The sequence below is a fragment of the Molossus molossus genome, unplaced genomic scaffold (genome assembly GCF_014108415.1).
Source record: "Molossus molossus isolate mMolMol1 unplaced genomic scaffold, mMolMol1.p scaffold_m16_p_14, whole genome shotgun sequence".
In the NCBI taxonomy this organism is placed as follows: Eukaryota; Metazoa; Chordata; class Mammalia; order Chiroptera; family Molossidae; genus Molossus; species Molossus molossus.
The window spans coordinates 12,961,630-12,982,612 of NW_023425349.1; the positions used below are offsets into that span (position 1 = coordinate 12,961,630).

The 20,983-nt window shown below is 40.2% G+C and overlaps 1 protein-coding gene across 5 annotated transcripts in view; it reads right to left on the bottom strand.

Moving 5' to 3' along the window:
* The window catches only part of CNTRL (centriolin), an 87,259-nt gene that overhangs the window by 535 nt on the left and 65,741 nt on the right, over positions 1 to 20,983 (bottom strand). For all 5 annotated transcript variants that reach the window (XM_036261119.1, XM_036261116.1, XM_036261118.1 and 2 more), the window contains 17 exons: positions 18,345 to 18,475; positions 18,067 to 18,207; positions 17,837 to 17,963; positions 16,993 to 17,157; positions 15,404 to 15,563; positions 13,887 to 14,002; positions 13,587 to 13,804; positions 10,939 to 11,096; positions 9,854 to 9,927; positions 8,284 to 8,472; positions 7,630 to 7,855; positions 5,943 to 6,148; positions 4,850 to 4,990; positions 3,252 to 3,524; positions 3,017 to 3,079; positions 1,581 to 1,787; positions 290 to 376 (listed from right to left, as the gene is read on the bottom strand). In XM_036261119.1, the coding sequence (XP_036117012.1) occupies positions 317 to 376; positions 1,581 to 1,787; positions 3,017 to 3,079; positions 3,252 to 3,524; positions 4,850 to 4,990; positions 5,943 to 6,148; positions 7,630 to 7,855; positions 8,284 to 8,472; positions 9,854 to 9,927; positions 10,939 to 11,096; positions 13,587 to 13,804; positions 13,887 to 14,002; positions 15,404 to 15,563; positions 16,993 to 17,157; positions 17,837 to 17,963; positions 18,067 to 18,207; positions 18,345 to 18,475 (2,655 nt within the window). In that variant the 3' untranslated portion in view covers positions 290 to 316. The remainder of the gene's footprint in view (positions 1 to 289; positions 377 to 1,580; positions 1,788 to 3,016; positions 3,080 to 3,251; positions 3,525 to 4,849; positions 4,991 to 5,942; positions 6,149 to 7,629; positions 7,856 to 8,283; positions 8,473 to 9,853; positions 9,928 to 10,938; positions 11,097 to 13,586; positions 13,805 to 13,886; positions 14,003 to 15,403; positions 15,564 to 16,992; positions 17,158 to 17,836; positions 17,964 to 18,066; positions 18,208 to 18,344; positions 18,476 to 20,983) is intronic.

The following is a 20,983-nucleotide window of genomic DNA, read 5'->3' on the forward strand; positions in this document are numbered from 1 at the left end:
CAGTTAGAGCGTCGGCCTGTGGTCCGGAGAGCCCTGGTTCGGTTCCCGCTAAGGGCATGTACCTCGGTTGCAGTTTGTCCCCGGGTCGTGTGGGTGGCAACCACTCAATGTGTCGTGTCCCCTTCACGTCGATGTTTCTCTCTCCTTCCCACTCTATCTGAACAAAATACCAAAAAATGTCCTCGGGTGAGGATTAAAAAAAAAGGTTACTTTTCTTAAGATTATGATAAGCTAGAATTCAGGATCTTCCACATGAAAGTGCTGGTTAAAAGAACTATTTAACAGGTACCCTGTGAGCAGGAAGCTGGGAATGGCATCAATGTCGGTAACTCTCTCGTGATTTTGACAGACCTTGTAGAACTTGTTGGAAGGAGCTCTGTAAAGAAGGGAGATAAAATATTAGGCTCAGAAGGTACTCCCTAACTCTACTGTATTATCCAGAGAGCCCTGGATTACTACCCCTGACTCCAAAATAATTCTACCCATTGTGCCTCTAACCCTTCTGTTCTCCTGAATTTAGCACCTGAACTCTTCTGGCTGCCACCATGAGTTGATAACTGAACCTGGCCCCCAACTCTTATGCACTCATCTCCCACTACTGGGGGCTGTGTTGCCTCCAAAGCCACCCGACACCCTCTTCCTAAGGCATTTCCCGAGGCCCATGATGGTTTGGGCCTGTACCTGCCTTGGGTCCAACCACAGAAGGTTTTAATGTAAACATATTTAAATCTTGGCTCTGCTGCTAATGAGCTTGTGCCTATGCGACAGGCAATTTTCCTCGAATGTTCCTTGTGGCTCTCCCATGCCATATACTGCTCTGTGCTGAAGACAGATTAGCCCCTAAATCCTGGTTTTGTCTTTTGCTGTGATCTTGACATCATTTTTCATTTTATACAATTTCCTTATCTGTATAAAAGGATAATCCTACCTCCTAGGATATAAAGACTAAATGAGAAAATATATGTAAAGTGTTTAGTGCATTTACAAAGTAGGCACTCAAAAATGGTAGCTATTACCTGTCTCTGACAATAGTACTGTGTTACTATTTACCACTCCATAAGTATATTTCATGTGTCTCCTAAATGATTAACCATATCTAAGTCACACAGAAAACCTTTGTGAAATTCAGGGCTTTTTTAATAGACCCGGGGTTAAGTGGTCTGTGTTCAAACTTTTGCTGAGGAATAATAGTAGGCACAGTCAGTCACCCTTCCCCAGGACACAGGGGGACAGACAGACTAAACTAGGGCTCAAACTGGCCTCACAGGCCTAAACTCTTTATATGACCCAGGAAAGAATAAGGAAATCCAGAGGTGGGGGACATACTAGCAGAATTAAGTACATCCCTGACAGGTCATCCAGTCTCCAGGTCTGTCTATTTCCTAAGACCTCAGTTAATTCCAGTTTGCCTAGGGATCATGAAAAAAACAACAAAAAACACAAGTCTTTTTTAGGTAAGTTTCCCAGAGATTGGAAGGTGGCATTGTTTTCCTTCAGAGTCCCCTCTAGATCATGTACCCTGAAGCTCTCGGGTACTTGCCAACTATAGATCAGACCCCTCGTGAAGAGCTCCCTTTTACCTGGCTTGGTCCAAGCTGACAGTCCTCTGCGAGGGAAGACTCCAGCTGAGACACACTGGGCGACGACATGGAATCTGCAGAGGTGCTGGTGACCAGTTCCCCTAACGCATCGACTTGTCTCTTCAAGCTGTGTAAAGTGCCCTCTGTCTGCTGCTTCCCTTTGATTAACACTTCTGCTTGCTTGGACATACAGCGTCGAAGTTGGGCCTGAAAGTATTAAGGTGAAATTTAGGGTTTTATACAGAAGAAATGTACCAAAACTTAGTAGCTTCCTCACATTTAACATTTGACAGGCAAATGTGACTCTCATAAAGTAGGAATGCCTGCTGAAAATGCTCTTGTCCTAAGAAAAAAGTCTGGAGGTGCACACTGCTCTCATTGTGGGTAAACTCATACCATTCTATGTTGTCACTAACTGGGCCTTGTACTCCGTCTCTTCTCTCCACTGTAACGACACTGAGGATTCCTGCATCCCCAGCCTCCCCATTAAATTATTGCTCATCTCTCTCTTCCTTTTCTGCCCAGACTCAGATGTCTTCTACCCGATGTCTTCATGTGTCTCTCACAATGCAGTTAATCCTCAACCCCAGACTACTTTCTGGCTTTCCCAGTGCTGTACCTTTGAAATGATTCTCTCCAAGTCTACAGCAGCACTGTCCAACAGAACTTTCTGTGATGAAGGGAATGTTCTCTGTCTGTGTTGTCTAATACAGTAGCCACTAGTCACATGTGGCTATTGAGAGCTTGAAGTGTGGCAACTGAAGAACTGAATTTTTAACCTGACTCAATTATAAGTAATTTACATATAAAGAGCCACATGTGGCTGAAGGCTGTTGGAGGTCAAAGGCCTCCACTCAATATACAAAGAGCTCCCTCTCAACCCATGCTATATATACATCTCTGTTCTCCCAAGGTGCATTCTGTCCTCTCTTGTTCCACCTCACTATCATTTTTCAACTCTTAATCCCAAATCTTTAGGTCAACACTGACCACTAAGTCCTAGACTCCTATTTTCAGCTGCCCACAGATAGACATGCTTCCCTGGATGACTCACAAGGCCTTGAAACTCAACATGTACTGAGCCAGACAACTTATCTGACACCCAAGCTAACTTTTCCAGTATTCCCAGTCTTTCCCCCAACCACTGGCATGTGAGCTCCTTATTGCTTAGCATTGTATCTCTAATTCCTGTTCCAAATGCTTAGGTCCTATTAGTTGAAGAATGCTGGACTTAACACCAGAATTCATGGTTTTCAATACTGACCCTGCCGTTTACTGTGTGATGCCAACTTCCCTGAGCTCAGGCCATGTGATCTATGACACTGCTGTGAGGGCTGCAGTGGAGCCGGTGTGACAGCAGTGTGTGAGTGCGAGCACCCTCCCACCCCTCGCATGCCAAGTAACTCATGCTACATGTATGTGCTGTAAAGGGCAACCTTGAGTCGATCTTCACGGTGACGCAGTTTCTCTCGAAGTGCTTCTCCACGCCAGTGTTCATCCTTTTTCAGAGGGAATAGCAAACATCAGTCACCACACACCACTGCCAGTAACCAACCAGCCTTTCCCTCCCCCACCTCCCCACCCTCTAGTCTGTTTTTCAGTTAGTCCAGGGGAAGTGGGAACCAAATTATCCTTGTACAAAGTCCAGAGAATAGCAAGATAAACCCTTACCATTATGTGAACCTGGGAAAAATTAGGTTTTTCTTCCAAAGGTGATGGTCTCTCACTCATGGTGAATGGAAAGTTCTCTTTCAAGCTTTCCAACCCTCCGACTAGGTTTTCGTTCCTTTCCAACATAGCTTCCAGATCTGCTGGCAGTTCTGGAAGAAACTGGTTGAGACTCTTCAGGCTGGTTCTGATTTCGTCTTTAACCTCAGATTTAAGTGCCCTCATTGCTTCACTGATTTCCATTTGTCTTCTCTCCAAATCGTTTTGGTTGGCCATCTAAAGAGTGAGCGTCAAACACCAGTGGTAATGTTTAATGTGTCATGTATGTAAAGATCTACGAATGTAAAAAACTTGTGATTTTTCAACTACTTGAGTATCTATGACCTACCAACTAAATGATTTTACTGGCATTTTGGGTGGAGCAACTTCCTGTTGGAAAAGCATGGGCAGTGTTCCTTGACAGTACCTTACTCTGTAGAAGTCAGTCTCTCTGGAGTTAGACGGAGCTGGATGTCACTCTCATTGCCGATAAACATTACCATATGAGTTAGGGCAAGTTAGCTAATTTCTGAACCTGTTATGTCATTTATACATTAAGATAATAATACCTTGAATTTAAAAATGTAAGAACTAGGTGCAAATTTATATGAACTACCTTAGTGGTAACCAATAAATGGCAACTACAAGAATTAAATCCCAAAGGACAAGAGGGCCATTTACTGAAACAGGCCATAAGTGATCTAGATTATAAACGTCAATGCTGAAAGGGGCCTTAGAAATGATCTGGTCAAACGCTTTCATTTTACAGGTGAAGAATCTGGTGGTTTGCGCAGTTAGAGGTTTCCTCAGGTGTTACAGACTGTGTTGAATACCTGAGATGACCCTATGTGCTCTCCCCAGAAAGAGCTGAGTGAAGGTAATATAGTCGTGCTCACTGCTAACTGCCCTTCCAAGTTAGCAACCGCTTGGGGCCTTTAAAGAAAATATTTTTTTTCTTAAAACAAACGGAGTGTGTGGAGGTGGGTTTGGAGACACAGATGAAACCGAATGGCCATAGCAGCCCGACTAGAGGGTTCTGGGAGGCCCAGATGCTGACACTGGCTAAGGGACACCAGGGCCATGTAGGAGGAGACTCTCCAGCCTCAGTGTGAACTACTCTCACACCCATTGCAGGGATCACAGGCTCCCCTGGAGTTACTCTCTCTTGCCCGGGGGTTTGGCTCTTACAGATTCATTTCTGATAAAATCTAACATTTCAACAAACTTCTTTGGGATATGATAAAATTTTATGCTGAAGAACTTCATTTTTTTCTCAAAATGAACACAAAAAGCTTGCCGAATTTAAGGGAATTTTAAAAACATTTTGGACAAATATGTTTTTCATGTGGAAGGAAGTACATTTCTAAATTTTAAGACTAGAAAAACAAATCTGACTTAACAGACATTCTTACAGGCAGCTTTTCACAATTTCCACAAAGAAACACTCCTCTTAACGAGCTATTTGAGAAGTGAGGTCTGAGGGCACCAGTAGTGAGCCTGCCTCCCAAGGCCTCCCCGCCCCCCATGTCCCAGGCCCAGCCAGGCCTCCTGGGTGCATGCACCTGTTTCTTGAGCTCCGTGTATTCTTGCTGCATCTGGTTGAGCTCCTTCATCAGGCGCCTAGCCCGTTCGTGGTTGTCCTGGGCCACCTGCTCGATTGTTGCCATTTCCTTCTGCATGTAGCTGTTCTCCTGCTTTTGCTCCTAGCACAGGAGGAAAATGACCTTGTGGTCCAGCATATGGAGATGTCGTTGCTGGCTTACACACTCTCTAGCTCTGCAACTTCATCTCCCATCTGGGCCACAGCTTCTCTAGCTGTAAAATGGGGGTAATTCCACCTGTCTTCTTTAGTAGCTGTGGTAGAGCTAGGAATACATACACACTCAGTCTGTTAGCCCAAAGTCTGAATCCTAGATCTGCAACATTACTTTTGGCAATAAGTTACTTTCCCCTTCTGAGGCTCCATTAATTGTCTGCAAAACCATCATCATAGGGTTCCAGTTAAAATCTAGATATCTGCCTATTATCTTTACAATCATGTTACCCTATCACTAATTGTAAGAAAATTTACCACCTTTTGGGAAACACAATTTAAAGTTCCATTCACACTACGAAGTTTCATTAATTCCTTCAGAGTGTTAGATAAACCCATTCCTGTGACAGTCCCTGTTGCTGCCCCTTTGCCTCCACCCATTATAAACTGTTTTGAATCATCTGAGTATCACCTCCCAAATTTTATTTCAGAGATAAAAGCATGCTAGATTGGGCTTCCTGGTTTGGGGATGATGATCGAATAAAGCTAATGTTGACAGAAAGGGGAGGATGAGAAAAGTCTGAGTGCTGACTGCCACTGTGTAACGTCCAGATGCCTTCCTCCCCAACTCCCTGCCCCCGCCAGCGGAGCATCTGCAGCGGCTGCCAGCGGAGTGCTCTGCGCTTCGTGCCGACATGTCTGTTCACAGGACAACTTTCCAGCCAGGGCTGCAGCCCACACTCAGACATGATGTACATCAGCTTCAAGAACAAATTATACAGAAATACGCCAAAACAACAGTTGGGTTGATAGGTAATCTATTTTCTCCAGTTGAAGCAGTGTTTTAGTTTAAACATTTAAATGCATCTTTCCTCCTAAACTGCCAGGCGCCAGGTACTCACAAAGAGATTTTTCTCCAGCTGGCTCCGCTGGACCTTAAGCGCTTCCTTCAGGCTGAGAACCTGTTTCTCGGATTTCTTTCTTTCCGTCAAGAACTGGTTCCGCAGGAGGCTGAAGTCCGCCCTCATAGAGTCTGTCTCTTTCTGGAGAGCCAGCAGCTCATTTGACTTTTCCATTAATTGCTGCTCCCGTTCTGAAAGCTGTTGTTCTGAAAAGAGCATTTTTAGTACGTTCGCCAGAGGCCCTGGGCTGGCTGTGAGCACACTTTCCTTGCGCATGGCAGATTGCATAATGACAGGCCACCCACTCCTCAGTCACTAATCTTCCAAGTCCCTACTGACCCACAGCAGAGACCCAGAAAAAGGCCCAGATAAGGGTGCCTCTTGACATAATTGGTCCTGGAGGGCCTGATTCCAAAGTGACAGACAGCTACCGTCCCATTTTTGAGTAGCTGTCCTGAGGTGCAGGGAACATGGAACGGACTGCTGACGTGTTTTTTATAAACCTTGATTTTAATAAAGGGAAATACACCAGTACTTCTTCCTTCACAGGAGGCAATGCAGTGCAAAGAACACGGGACTTGGAGCAGTATGAGCCCTATTTCATAGGGAACCTACCTCCTCGTGTTCAATGGGAATCATGTATGCAAATACCTAGTACATAATGAAACTCAATAAATAATGCTTATAAATAATAGCGACATCTAAAACAATTTTTTCTGATCACCCTCTTTAGAGTAACACCCTATCCAGGTTTACTTTTTACACCTCAGGCACGGTCTCTCTCTTTTTTTAAGTTTTTGGCCAGGTTTCATTTTCAGAATGAAATGGTTGGGTCTGGTTGCATCAAGTGTTCTCGGGGTGCCATGGCCAGCACTCAGTTGGTTGGACCATCGTCCAGTGCACCAAAAGGTTGAGGAGGGTTCAGCCCCAGTCAGGGGAGGCAACTGATCACTGTTTCTCTCTCACATTGCTGTTTTTCTCTCTCTCTCCCCCTTCCTCTCTCTTTAAAATCAATAAAAACATATCCTCGGGTGAGGATTAGGAAAAGGAGTTTTCAGGGAAAAAGAAATAATCATCTTTTCAGATCCTCAAGTCCACTGAGGTCACTCAGGCAAGGGAAGAGGAGACATTTTCTGATCATTATTAAACCCTGCAGAAAAAATAATTTATTAATGTTAGAGCAATTGTTTACCCTGGATTCCCATATCAACTTCATTTATATATGGTTTAAGTAAAAATAAATAGACCCAAAGGCAAATACCTGTATTTTGGTATTTGTCAAATTTGACAGAAATTGGTCATTGTCAACTTTGGATAGAAGAACAGTTACTATTGTTTTCCCCACTGGCTGAGACGGAATGGGCCACTGCTCCCAACGCTCAGAAATGCTGTATTCATAGAAAGCCTGCAGAGCGCCTTTGGCTCGTCTTTGCCTTACTGCCCCACTTTCGTGGGACAGCATTCTCCAAGAAGACGATATGGTACAGCAAAAAGGCTTAACAGTCAGTCTCAAACGCCATTCTCCTGCAGGGCTAGGAGGATCGAATGTCTACCGTGCTTCCCACTGTGCTTCTCCTGCTTCCTTTCTGGGCTATGCTTGGGGCCTGGGTCTCCTGTACACACCTCCCAAGACTGCGGAAGAGCTGCCATGCCCCGCCCCCTCCGCCATGATACCAAGAATACATACGGGTTTGGGAGAGTGTCTTCTCCAGGGCCTCGCCCCACCTCTCCTCTTCCTGCAGCGTCCTCACACGCTCTTCTGTCACCAGCAGCTCTGTGAGCGCCTGGTCCAGTTGGCTCTTCTGGTCTGTTAACTCCTTTTCCAGCTGCTGCTGCTGCTCCTTCAGTGTCACTTTACTGGCTTCTAATTTTTTTTCTTCACTTTCTCTCTCTTTCTGGAGTCTTTCAAACATCTTAATAAAGAACAACCTTAGTCAGTCATACAATAACCAGTAGTGTCCCAGATGAGGGAAGCTTCATGGACACTACATAGATTCCAGTACAATAGAAAGTAGGAAACAGCCCACGGTGACAGAGTGAGTCCCCTTGACAGCGGTGATTAAGCAGGGACCAGAAAACAATTTGGTCAGAATGTGAGAGGGGGATTCCAGCAGCAAATGACATGTGGCCATCAAGATTCTTTATAGGACCAGTGTTCTAAGGCCTTAATGGTCCAAAACACTAATATCAAGAGAGGGTTGGTTACAATATCCCCTGGTTACACAGGCCAGTTAAGGGAAACCAGCCCCATGGGGGATACTTCTTAGCAGGTTTCTGCCAGTGGGAAAAAAGCTCACGAGTGACAAAGTTTCCTGTTATGTGAATCATAAATGTGTAGTACCATTTCTTGCTGGGCTAGTTTGGCTTTGTTTTCTTCTATCTCATTCTGGAGCACTTGAAGCTGTTGTTGTTTCATCTCCTCTTCTTTTTGGCAGTCTTCGAACTTCTTTATCCACTCACTGATGCCCTTCTGGAGGCTGGTCTGCTCACTGAGCAGTGCATCCTTACGCTTGGTGGTATGGAACAGGTCCTTTACGTGAAAGAAAACATCGAAACTACTAACAAAGCCATCTTTACTACAGGTGGCTACTGCCACTCCAGCATCCGCAAAGTCTGACAAAGTGAGACAAAATAAAAGTTCTATATCCTTTATTATCTCAACAAACTTATATAAAGGTACCCAGAACTCAATCATTGGCTTTCCTCTTATTAGTACCTAAAAAATTAAGATGACAGAAGATGTCAGAACCTCAGCAAGAGATTCAGCTCCTCTGAGCTTCAGTTATATTGTCACTGAGGTAGGAATAAACAATACAACCCTCACAGGCTTCCTAAGGAGATTAAGAAAAACTGTAAATAAGGTTAATTATTATTATTGAAAATAAACCTAAAGTCATGGTTTTGTTATCATTTGAAATACAGAGGTTAAATAAACTCAGAAAACAATAAATAATTCTTTCTTCAAATGAAGCATGTTTGAAAAAATTTCCATATTTCTAACACACAAAAATATTCATGAGAACCCATTTAAGACTTTAAAAGATAGAATACTTTGACTTTACATTTTATACATCTTAGAAACAAGAATCTTAGAAGTATAAGGAAGAGAATTTAGATGTCTAATCAAACCCCTAATTTACAAAGTGGAAACTGAGGCCCAGCACTTGCTTGAGGTTCTCTGAAACTCAAATTACCACACTATTCTCATCGGACAACAATGAATTAACTTTTAAAAAGATCATCAGGCCGGGCTGGTGTGGCTCAGTGGTTGAGTGTTGACCCATGCACCGAGAGGTCCATGGTTCAATTCCCAGTCAGGGCACATGCTCAGGTTGTGGGCCTGATCTCCAGTGGGGTGTGTAGGAGGCAGCCAATCGATGTTCTCTCTCATTGATGTTTCTATCTCTCTCTCCCTCTCCCTTCCTCTCTCCCTAAAATCAGTAAAGAAAAAAATATTTTAAAAAAGATCATCAGAAATATAAGGGTTAAGAATCCACTCTATTCAATATCTGACAAGACAGGGGCCCAGATCTGGCAGTTACTCTGCAGCTCCAAGAGTGATCAATTCTAAGCCCAACCTCTGGAGGCTTTATCTGTGCCACAGAGAAGAGATGGCCCATCTGGTCCCTGAAGCCTCTTCCACAGGGGCTGCTGAGGGGTTGGGCTCTCGTCTAGCTGCCACCTTATTTATTAACTTTGAGTAAAACGTTGTTTGAATCAAGAGTTCTGGGGCTAAAATAAATTAGAAAATCACTGCTCTGCATCAGAATTTTTATATATGATGTTTGTGTTATATTATTGGCCCTACTGGACCTGCTGATGTGCAAAGGAACTAGCCTATTTGACTGCTATTTCAACCAACTGTCTGCATGCCTTCAGGGTACCACTAGACGATTATATGTTAGGCTTACCTCTTTTGTTAAGTTCAAACGGTCTTGAACATCAGCTAGTTCTTCCTGAAGTGAGTTTAGTGCTTCTCGTTTTTCTACAGAAATAACATTTATATAAAATAAGAAATACGTATGCATTTTCCAGATTCTCATTAGCTCCCCCCCAAAAGTGGAGTGGAAGTGAATTTAAACTTATTTCTGCTAAATGTATGACTATGCCACACTATATATTTAAAGGCTGAGAGAGAGGTACATGTACAACACAGACCTGGACTTGGAGCCCAGGTTTCAAAAGACTTCCATTTTCAAATCCTAACAAAAATTTTTTTACAGATAATACCTAGTGCTGATGCAGTGCATAATTCATAATCAGGTATCTACAACACTGCTGGTAGAAATGTAAATTTGGTACAACCTTTCAGGAAGACAATTTGGGAATAAATTTTATATATATATTGGTTCTGTGTAAGGAGTTTGAGCAAGTCACTTACCTTAAGCAAGTGACAAGGAAACTAAAGTTCCCTCATTTGTAAATGGGTAAAACAATAGTTTTTATCTCATAAAAATGTTATAATAATTAAATGAGAAAATGCATATAAAATACTTGCATCATGTCTAAGACATAGTAAGTAATCAATAAGTATATTATTAGCTAGAATTACCTAGTAACTTCTCCTAAATAATCATAAATAATTATAAAGATTTGGTAATATTTGCATCTTTGTTTTTCTTTTTAAAACTATACAAACACACACACACATCCCTAGGAAAAATCTGGAAAGACATTCACCAAACTGTTAACAGTAACTATCTTTGAGGGGTGAGGTCAACAGTAATTTTTATTTCATCTTTTTGCTGTTTATAATTGTTCTTTAAGGAACAAAAATTAGTTTTCAACAGCTGTGAGATATTCATATATAGGTATTTCACCCACTTTAGTATATTCACAGTTGTATAGACATCACCACAATCTAAATTTAGAACATTTTTGTCATTTCTAAAAAATCCCCTGCCCATTAGCGCGAGTTATTTCTATAATAAGAAAATCAAACAACTAAAAGAAGAACCTAACAAAAGGCGGAAGCCCCTGCTGTGCTGCCTCATACCTCGGAGCTGCTGCTGCATGGCTGCCATGTCTTTATGCAGGGAGAGCTTATCTCGGTTTAATCGATCTAGCTCCTGCTGCAGTTTTCTGACACCCAATTCCAGCTTTTCCAAGTTCGATTGCTCCACTTGGCTATTTTCTTCTGTAGCTGCTAAAACCCTACCATCCAAGTAGAGAACAGACAGGCTGTCAAATATAAAATGTTCAAGCACATACAATAGACCACTGAGAAACAGTGTTACACTCTCACAATGTAGTTATGGAATGTAAAATCTTAAAATAAGGCTCTTCAACTCATTTTCAAAAGAAACCTTCTTTTCAGTTTTCCAAATAGGAGATTTTTTAAAAAGTAACTTACTGAATTGAAGTTTAATAAAAACTTCGCTTAGGGATAAAAACATTACTAGCACTAAGAATTCCAAAAATCTGAATGGTTAAAATGGTTTTCTAACTTCTGATAGGTGTAAAAGCAAGAAACACAACTGTTTGTATAATCGGATTTGTCCATAAACGAACATGCATGAGCATGCATTCTCTTACATAACTGACTCATACAGTATTCTTGCTTTTGTCTGGCTTTTTTCACTGAGAATAATTACTCTGAGATTCAGCCCTGTTGTTGTATCAACTCCATCCCTTTTTATTGCTGAGTAATATTTTAGAGTATGGATATAGTATAATTTGTCTATCTATTCACCAGCTAGTGGACATTTAAGTTGCTTCCAGCTTTTGGTTTTGCAAATAGAAGCTGCTATGAATGTTAGTGTATAGTCTTTGTATGGACATGTGCTTTCATGTCGCATGAGTAAATACCCAGGGGTGCAAATGTTAGATCTTCTGGTAGGTATATGTTTTGAATTTTTAAGTAACGGCCAAACTCTTTTCCAAAGTGATCTAACATTTTACACTCCCACCAATCATGTGTGAAAGTTCCTCGCTAACATTCAGTATGGTCAGTCTTTAGTTTCAGCCACAGTAATAAGTGTGTGATGGTAGGTACCTCATTGTGGTTGTAATTGCATTTTCCTACTGGTCAGTGATGCTACACATCTTTTTATGTGCTTATTTGCCACCCATGTATCTTCTTAAGTGAAATCTCTTCAAATCTTTTACCCATTTGAAAAAAAATTGTTTGTTTTCTTATTATTGAGTTTTGAGAGTTTTTAAATATATATATATACACAAACTCTGGGTACAAGTCATTTATAAGCTATGTGGTTATAATGATTTTTCTCCTGGCTGTGACATGTCTTTTCGTTATCTTAACAGTGTCTTTTGAGGAGCAGAAATTTTAAGTTTTGATGAAGTCCAATTTTATTAATTTATTATTTTATGGATGCTTTTGGTGTCACAGCTAAAAAAATTGCCTAAGTCAAAGTCACAAAGACTGCTTTCCTAGGAGTTTTATACTTAGGTTTCACATTCTGAGTTAGTTTTTATATGTGTGAGGTATGGCTTGAGTTTCCTTTTTTGGGGGGTGGGGTTTAAATATGCAATTGTTTCAGTAACATTTTTTGAAAAGACCATCTTTTGCCCTGGCTGGTTTTGCCCAGTGGTTAGAGCGTTGGCCTGCGGTCCAGAGAGACCCAGGTTCGGTTCCTGCTAAGGGCACGTACCTTGGTTGCAGTTTGTCCCCGGCCCTGGTTGAGTTGTGTGGGTGGCAGCCACTCGATGTGTCCCTTTCACATCGATGTTTCTCTTTCTCTCTCTCCCTCCTACTCTATCTGAACAAAAAATGAAAAAATGTCCTCGGGTGAGGATAAAAAAAAGAAGACCATCTTTTCTCTACTGGAAAAGATGTCTTTGCATCTTTGTCAAAATCAGCTGTTCACATATTTATGAGTTTACTTTTGGACTTTCTATTCTGTTCCTCTGATGTATTTGTCTATCTTTATACCAATACCGCAGTGTTTTGATTACCATAGCTGTATATTTATTGTCTTGAAATCAGGTAATGTTAGCCCTAAACTTTTGTTCTTCTTTTTCAAAGTTGTTTTGGTGTCATAGCTAAAAAGTTATAGACTTTATTCCAGGTTGTTTCATATGAATTTTAGAAACAGACTGTCAATTTCTATTTTAAAAGCCTAATGAGATTTTGATTGTGATTGTTTTTAATCTATTAATCTATTTGGGAAAACTGAATCGTAACAATGTTTGTTGTCTTCCTACCTACAAACAAACACAACAGGTTATTTAAGAAAATGCTTTGGGGGTAAAATGTAAAAGGAAATTTACCAAAAAAATGCTATTGGTGAATTTCATTGGGATACTGAGTTTGTGAAGTACTTTTTTTTTCCCTTTCTCTATTTGACAAATTTTTTAATCCTCACCCAAGGATCTTTTTCTATTGATTTTTCAGATAGAGTGGAAGGAAGGGAGAGAGAAAGAGAGAAAAACATCAATGTGAGAAAGACACATCGATTGGTTGCCTCCCACATGATGTCAACCAGGGCTGAGGATTGAACCTACAACCTACCAGGTGCATGCCTTTGACTGGGAATTGAATCCGAGACCCTTTGGTCCTTGGGCTGACACTCTAACCACTGAGCAAAACTGGCCAGGGCTATTTTCCAAATTTTTTAATAGAGTGTTTATAATGTTTTAGCTTTCAAGAAGTGATCTTACAAACTTATTTGTTCCCACTCTCACCGTTTGGTTTGTGCCAACTTTTTTTCCCAGCTGTCACATTTCTCTTCAAGATCTTGCTTTTCTTTGCACAAAGACTCAACACATGATTGTAACGCCCGGGTCTCAGCAGTAATTCGCTCTATTTCCCGTCTGTCCCTCTCGAGGAGCTGCTTCTGCCACTCTATTTCCCCTTTCTGTCGCAGGGCTGCCTGCTGCAAATTCTCTAACTCCAGTTTCTCCTAAATCAGATAAAGGATGACTCAAATATGCTAAAAAACAAAGACTGCAGTTTATTATGGGTAAAACAGCTTCGTTTATTACCTCCAGCACTTCAACCTGAGTCTTCTCTAACTCAGACATTTTTTGGTCATGTTGTAGCTTCAAACCTTGTAGCTCATTGTTTTCAAGGTGCAACATGTCCAGAATATTCTTTAGTTCTAATAGAAACAAAACATGATACATGCCAATAAATGAACTTGGAAACATTCATAAAATGAAACAGAAAAATATGCTATTGATTGACACAAGAAACAACAGATAAAAAATATTTGTTGTGCTGAATTAATGGAGTTAATTATATATATATATATATATATATATATATATATATATATATATATATATATTTTATAAAAAAAAATATATATATATATATATATTTTTTTTTTATCCTCACCCGAGGACATTTTTTGTTCAGATAGAGAGGGAGGGAGAGAGAGGAAGAGAGAGAGAGAGAAACATCGACGTGAAGGGACACATCGAGTGGCTGCCACCCGCACGACCAACCAGGGCCGGGGACAAACTGCAACCGAGGTACGTGCCCTTAGCGGGAACCGAACCCGGGTCTCTCGGGACCGCAGGCCGACGCTCTAACTGCTGAGCCAAACCGGCCAGGGCAATTATTTATATTTTTAATGAAAAAAGCCTTTAAAAGTATTGCTAAACATTACTTTTAACAAAACATTTTAATAAAAACATTTAACAAAGATCTAGTTCTAAAGGCATTTATACAACTTAAAAGAATTTTAGGTCAAATAGGAAAAACTTTAAAATATGTAAGTTGAGATCTATATAACTTTTTGTCCTTTGACATATAGATTTGTAAACAGTAACTCTTTTTATGATTATAAGAATATTTGCTAACTGTAGAAAATTTGAAAAAAAAAAAAAAGAAAAGAAAAAAACAAAACCCATCATTATCCCACCATCTACTGCAATAACATTTGATGCATTTCCTTCCAGAGAGTGTGCACATCCCCCCCACACATATATATTTTTAAAAATCAACCTACACTAGACTCTGTATTTAGTTTTTAATCAACATTTTCACTCTCCTCACCAGAATTTTTGCATATCACTATATTTTTAAAATATGGCTTTTAAATTAAATTGGCCATTTGTTTCCAAATTTTGTCATAAATTTTGCTGTAAGTAAACAAGTCAGGCAGCTTAATTTGTGAAACAAGAAAATGAAAATATATTTCTGTAATGTGCATAATTGCTTGCCTTCTCTAGATAACTAGAAATGGGCTAAGTGGTTCAACAGGTGTGAATTGTAAGTCTTGAAACACTGGGATAGTGTTCTGATTTATACTTTGATCAACAGCCTTCAAGTAAATACTCTGCTTTCACCACATCCGCTCAGCAATGAATATGATTATTTTGCTTTTAAATAAACTTTACCAATTTTAATAGCAGAAGATAAAATATTCCATTTATAATCTGTAAGGTTAAACTTTAAAATAAGTTTATTTGACAATTTGTTTTTTTTCCCCTGTGACTGGAATATAGACATTTCCAACCTCACACGTTATATGATTGTTTTCCTTTAAACTTACCAGTTTTATGTTTAGACATTTGCCCTAAAACTACCTGAAGATTTTCTTCTTCTTTTTCAATTTCCTGCTTTATAAGAGTAAGTTGAGTTTTTTTTTCACTAATTTGGACATTCAGTTCTCCTTTTTGAAAACTCAGTTCTTCCAAAAGAGATTTTACTTCCTGTGCAAAGGAAAAAGAAAAAACTCACTCACCTCCCCACTTCATAAAATTATGAATGGAAACTACTTTCAATTTTTTTTCTTAATTTTAGAGAGAAAGGAAGGGAGAGGGAGAGAGAGATAGAAACATCAATAAGAGAGTCTATCGATTGGCCCCCTCTTGCATGCCCCCCACTGGGGATCAGGCCCACAACCTGAGCATCTGCCCTGACCGGGGAATTGAACTGGCAACTTCTTGGTGCATGGGTCGACATTCAACCACTGAGCCACACCGGCCAAGCAAATGGAAACTACTTTAATATCAGTTTTGTTATTAACTGTCTCATTTTATAGAAATTCTAATTTGGAAACAAGCTAATTTTTGCCTTTTATGTCAAGAACAGCATTGTATTTTACACTAACATATTTCTGTAAAAGAGAAGTAAGAAAGTAACATACTATCTTCATTTAAAATGCATATGTAATATTCCCTACGTGTAAGGCAATGTGTTATAGAGAAAAAAAGGCTGATTCAGATATCTCTCCTGCCCTCCAGGGGCTTCGTGCCTTTTGGGGAAGTAAGGCTGGGAACATAAACATGATCAGGAAAGGCTAAGATGCCCTAGGGAACATGCAGAGTGCCACTACACTCAGAAGAGAAACTCCTTCCAGGGTGAAGGAAAAGTCAGGGAAGTGGCATGAACCTGGACCATGAAAAATGGGTAGGATCTGGACAGACTCAGAAAGAGAATTCATGGAAAAGGAATGGTATGGGGAAGGCACAGAGGCAGAAGACCTTGAACACGAGCAGAAAACATTATTGGGGGGGGCTATGCGTGACTGCCGCAACATGGCTATAACACACCACCACGGTGTGTTATAGGAGTCAAGATTCAGAAATTTATATTTGCATTTGGGAGGGAGCCAATAGAAATATCTCAAAATAAACCTATGGCACTGTCACAATTTCTTCAAATAAATTCTCTAACCCTTTGTATATATACACACTGGAACACTATGCAGCTGAAGAAAGAAAGCTCTCATATCCTTTGAGACGACGGACCTGTAGAGTATTCTGCTAAGTGAAATAAGCCAATCAGAGAAAGACAAATACCACATGATCTCACTTATTTGTGGAATATAATGAACAAAAAAAAGCTGATCAACAAAACAGACCCAGAGACATAGAAATGAGTACCGTTCAGACTGACAAACTTCGGAGGAGGGGGTCAGGGGGGAGGGATGAGATAAACCAAAGAACTTATATGCATGTATGCATAACCAATGGACATAGATAACAATGTTTGGGGGGGGGGGGTCGGGATCAGGAGAAGGGTGTATGGGGAGAAAAAGGAGAAACATGTAACTAGAATAAATTAATTAATTAAAAAAAAAAAAACTATATGCTATACTATCCCAGGACTCTTAAGAAAATCCCCTGGAAAACATACCCTAATGTGACTGCACTTCTCAGCTACTTCGGTTTCACCCAGTCTCAGTGCTTCCTGGAGGTCAGCTTTGGCCTGGACCATGCTTTCTTGGAGTAGATGCAGCTCCTCCTTTTTATGCCCTAACTGCCTGTCCAAGATGGCCATCTCTTGCTGCTGCGCTGTCACCTGCATTAAAGAAAAGTGAAAATACATAGTTTGACAGAGCCCACACAGCCTTCACTGCTGAGGTAGAGACTATCTGGTCCAGCTAAAGGTTGTGGGAGGAGTTAGGAGCTAACCTACTTCTAATTATCCTCACTGCAAGAGTCAGAAAGACCAGGCTGGGGGTACAGGCATGAAATGCCTAACAAAGACCTTGAGCTCACCTATGTAAAATCACTCAAATCAAAAATTTGTTTATTTTGTAAATTTAACAATTACTTACAATTTTAAAAAACATATTTGTTTACAGAAAGAGGAAAAAATGCAAACATGCAAAAGCGAGAAAATGGAAAATCCTTATAATGCCCCCCTTATCAGTTGACCACATTTCCACTTTGGTATAGACTGAAAATACAAACATAAATAAGTGTTCACAAACACATTTAACATAAACAATCAGAGTATATCCTATTCTGAGACTCACTTCTTTTACTCAATAATATATTTTACTGAGTTGGGATTAAAATTTGGGTTGGACTCTACTCTTAACCACTAGGATCTATAGCTTCATTTATGCTTTGAACTTTATTTTGCATTTTCCAGTCTTTTCTACAATCAAATGTGTATTAGTTTTTATAATCATCACACAAATGTAGGTTTCAAAGCAAAATGAACTGTTTTTCCTAGGTGTCTGTTGCCATACCTGACTTTTCAGCTTCTCCAGCTCTGCCCTCTTGGCCTGCAGGAGGGTCTCCGACTCTTTAAGGACCTGCAGGTGGTGATCCTCATTGTGTTCTGCGGTCTCAATGTCTTTTTGCAGTTTCTGCAGCCTAGAAAGCACACAGTAATAGAGCACATCCAAATGGAGACTGAATCCCAACCTGATTTCCAGCAAAAGCCCCTTGAAGAACCTACAGAGGCCATGGTACTTACTCTTCGGTCAGTTTTTCTTTCTTCTTATTTAGACACTGGAAATCTGAGTCTTTTACTGCAACAACTTGGTTTATTTCTTTCAAGATTTCTTCTTGTTCAATTTTGTGCTGCTCCAAATCCTTTGTGTCAGCCTGGATCAATCTAAAACATCACTTTATTACCCCAAGGCCCCTTAGACTTAACATGCATTATTTATCATAATGCAATTATTATCCTCTGAGAACTAAACTTTTCATTCACCTCACCGAATATATCAATGGCTGAGGGATTCCACCTACCTGAGCTGCTGGTCAGCTTTAACAAGGTTGATAGCAGTTTCCTGAGCTCTCCTTTCTAATTCTTCAGCATCTTTCTCAGTTTGCAAAAACTTTCTCTTGGCATCAGAAAACTTTTCAACAGCATTTTTTGTCTAGAAAAGAAATTGTCATTAAAGCAATTCAGTTACGGTCTTCTCTCACAGCTATTGATAGTGGAAATTGGTAAAACAAGGCAATACAGAAATACTTTTTAAAATGTTCATTCACTTTGTTCAATTTTCAGAAAAGAATTCAGAAGAACTACCACACAGAAATGGTCATTGTATATTGAAATAATATAAGAGAACAAATAATAGATTCAACAAGTGATAATGTATCAACACATAGAATACTGTGCAGCCTTTAAAACAGGATGACAATGTCACAACATTGAAGAATGTTAATATTATGCTGACTGAAAAAGATAAATTTAAAATGGTACAAGCCTGTAAGAGCAACTATGTAAAACTATATCTGTGTCAACAGAGACAGAAAGACTATGCAAAAATAAAAACAATCATTTGAGGGTGGTGAGACTGGATAATGTTATGTAAGAAATAATCTGTAATATTATTGCATGTTATTTTTTTCAATTAAAAATATCTACTTTGACCTGGCCGGTTTGGCTCAGCGGTTAGAGCGTTGGCCTGCGGTCCAGTCCCGAGAGACCCAGGCTCGGTTCCCGCTAAGGGCACGTACCTCGGTTACAGTTTGTCCCCGGCCCTGGTTGGGTCGTGCAGGTGGCAGCCACTTGATGTGTCCCTTTCACGTCGATGTTTCTCTCTCTCTCTTTCTCTCTCTCTCTTCCTCTCTCTCCCTCCCACTCTACCTGAACAAAAAAATGGAAAAATGTCCTCGGGTGAGGATAAAAAAAAACCTACCCTGCTCAGGTCAGTGTTGCTCAGTGGTTAGGGCATCAGCCTGTGGACCAAAGGGTCTCAGGTTCAATTCCTAGTCAAGAGCATGCACCTACTTGCAGGTTCAATCCCCCAACCTGGTCCGGGCATGTGTGGGAGGCAACCAGTTGATGTGTCTCTTTCACATCAATGTTTCTCCCCTCCCCCACCCTACCTTCCACTCTCTCTAAAAATCAATGGAAGAAAATATCCTAGGATGAGGATTAAAAAAGAAAAATCTACCCAATTAAGTGGAAATGAAGTAATTTTACTAATATTCCCTCCACATAGAGATTCTGGTCTACCTATTATCATGTTAAGTAAAACCTCATTAATCTGAAGATGATTTAATTATGGCTGAGAAACACAAATATTAAATACTTTTGAAGTATTTCAAAATATTCCTATACAAGATTTGGCATAAGCAGTATTTTAAAAATCAACTTGGTTTCTCTTTCTTTCTAAAATAAAAAACTTTAAACAATGTCATCAAAGGTCCCAAAACAGAGTTTGGTTTGCACTTGGTTGAGCAGTGTGACTCACCTTCAGCCAAAAAACTCAAGTTTTGTAGTTGTATTAAATCAGAGGTGTCTGTATGTTAAACTGGTCTATTAAATATCCTGTATGAGTGTAAACGGGTTGACAAGCTCCTAAAGAGCTCACTTCTTTCCATACATGGCTGGTTTCTGTCAGTTTCATCAGCAAAGCAATGGACAAAACTCACTAGCACTCCAGAATGCAACATTTCCAAGTAGTTTTTTGTCTCCTTCTATGTCAGGTTTTAACTTACCTGGCACATTCCTTACAAACTGTAGCAGTTTCTCCCTTCCTCTTCCTCCTTAGCAAGCTGCCTCCCTGAGTCATTTTGGGAGGATGAAGGGAGAGATTAGCCTCTGCCTACTACTGTTATCATCAATTTCCTTTTATTTATCAGTGATAAAATTTTTCTCTCGTCCTGCTCACACTTATTTTCTCTCACAGTAATCGAACGTGATAGAAGAAGGAATTGATCATTTGAAAAGAGATGAGGAGCCCTGGCCAGTTTGGCTCAGCGGTTGGAGCGTTGGCCTGGGACCAGAGAGTTCCAGGTTCGGTTCCCGCTAGGGGCACATACCAAAAATAAACAAATAAATAAAGGAACCTGCTGTGAGTTTTTTTTTTTTAAAAAAGAACGAAAGAAAAGAGATGAGCTGCCCTGGCCGGTTTGGCTCAGTGGTTAGAGCGTCAGCCTGCGGTCCACAGAGACCCGGGTTCGGTTCCCGCTAAGGGCATGTACCTTGGCTGCAGTTTGTCCCCGGCCCTGGTTGGGTCGTGTGGGTGGCGGCCACTCGATGTGTCCCTTTCACATCGATGTTTCTGTCTCTTCCTCTCTCTCCTTCCCACTCTGAGTAAAAAATGGAAAAATGTCCTCGGGTGAGGATAAAAAATAAATAAATAAATAAATAAATAAATAAATAACTTTAAAAAAAAAGAACAAAAGAAAAGAGATGAGGATATTTTTCCATTCTTATTAAAACAATCACTCAAAGAATTTCTTTAATTAATCCTTCATTTCAGCTCTTGGGTAATAGTTTCTATTTTTTAAATAAATCAATTTTTTAAATAACAATATAAAAGTAGTAGTTCTTGAGGCTGCTCCATGTGGATATGGGACTTTTATCCTGGAATTCTCATCAAACTAAAAAAAGCTCTCTTGGTGAGGCAGAACTTTAACTGTGTGGTGCT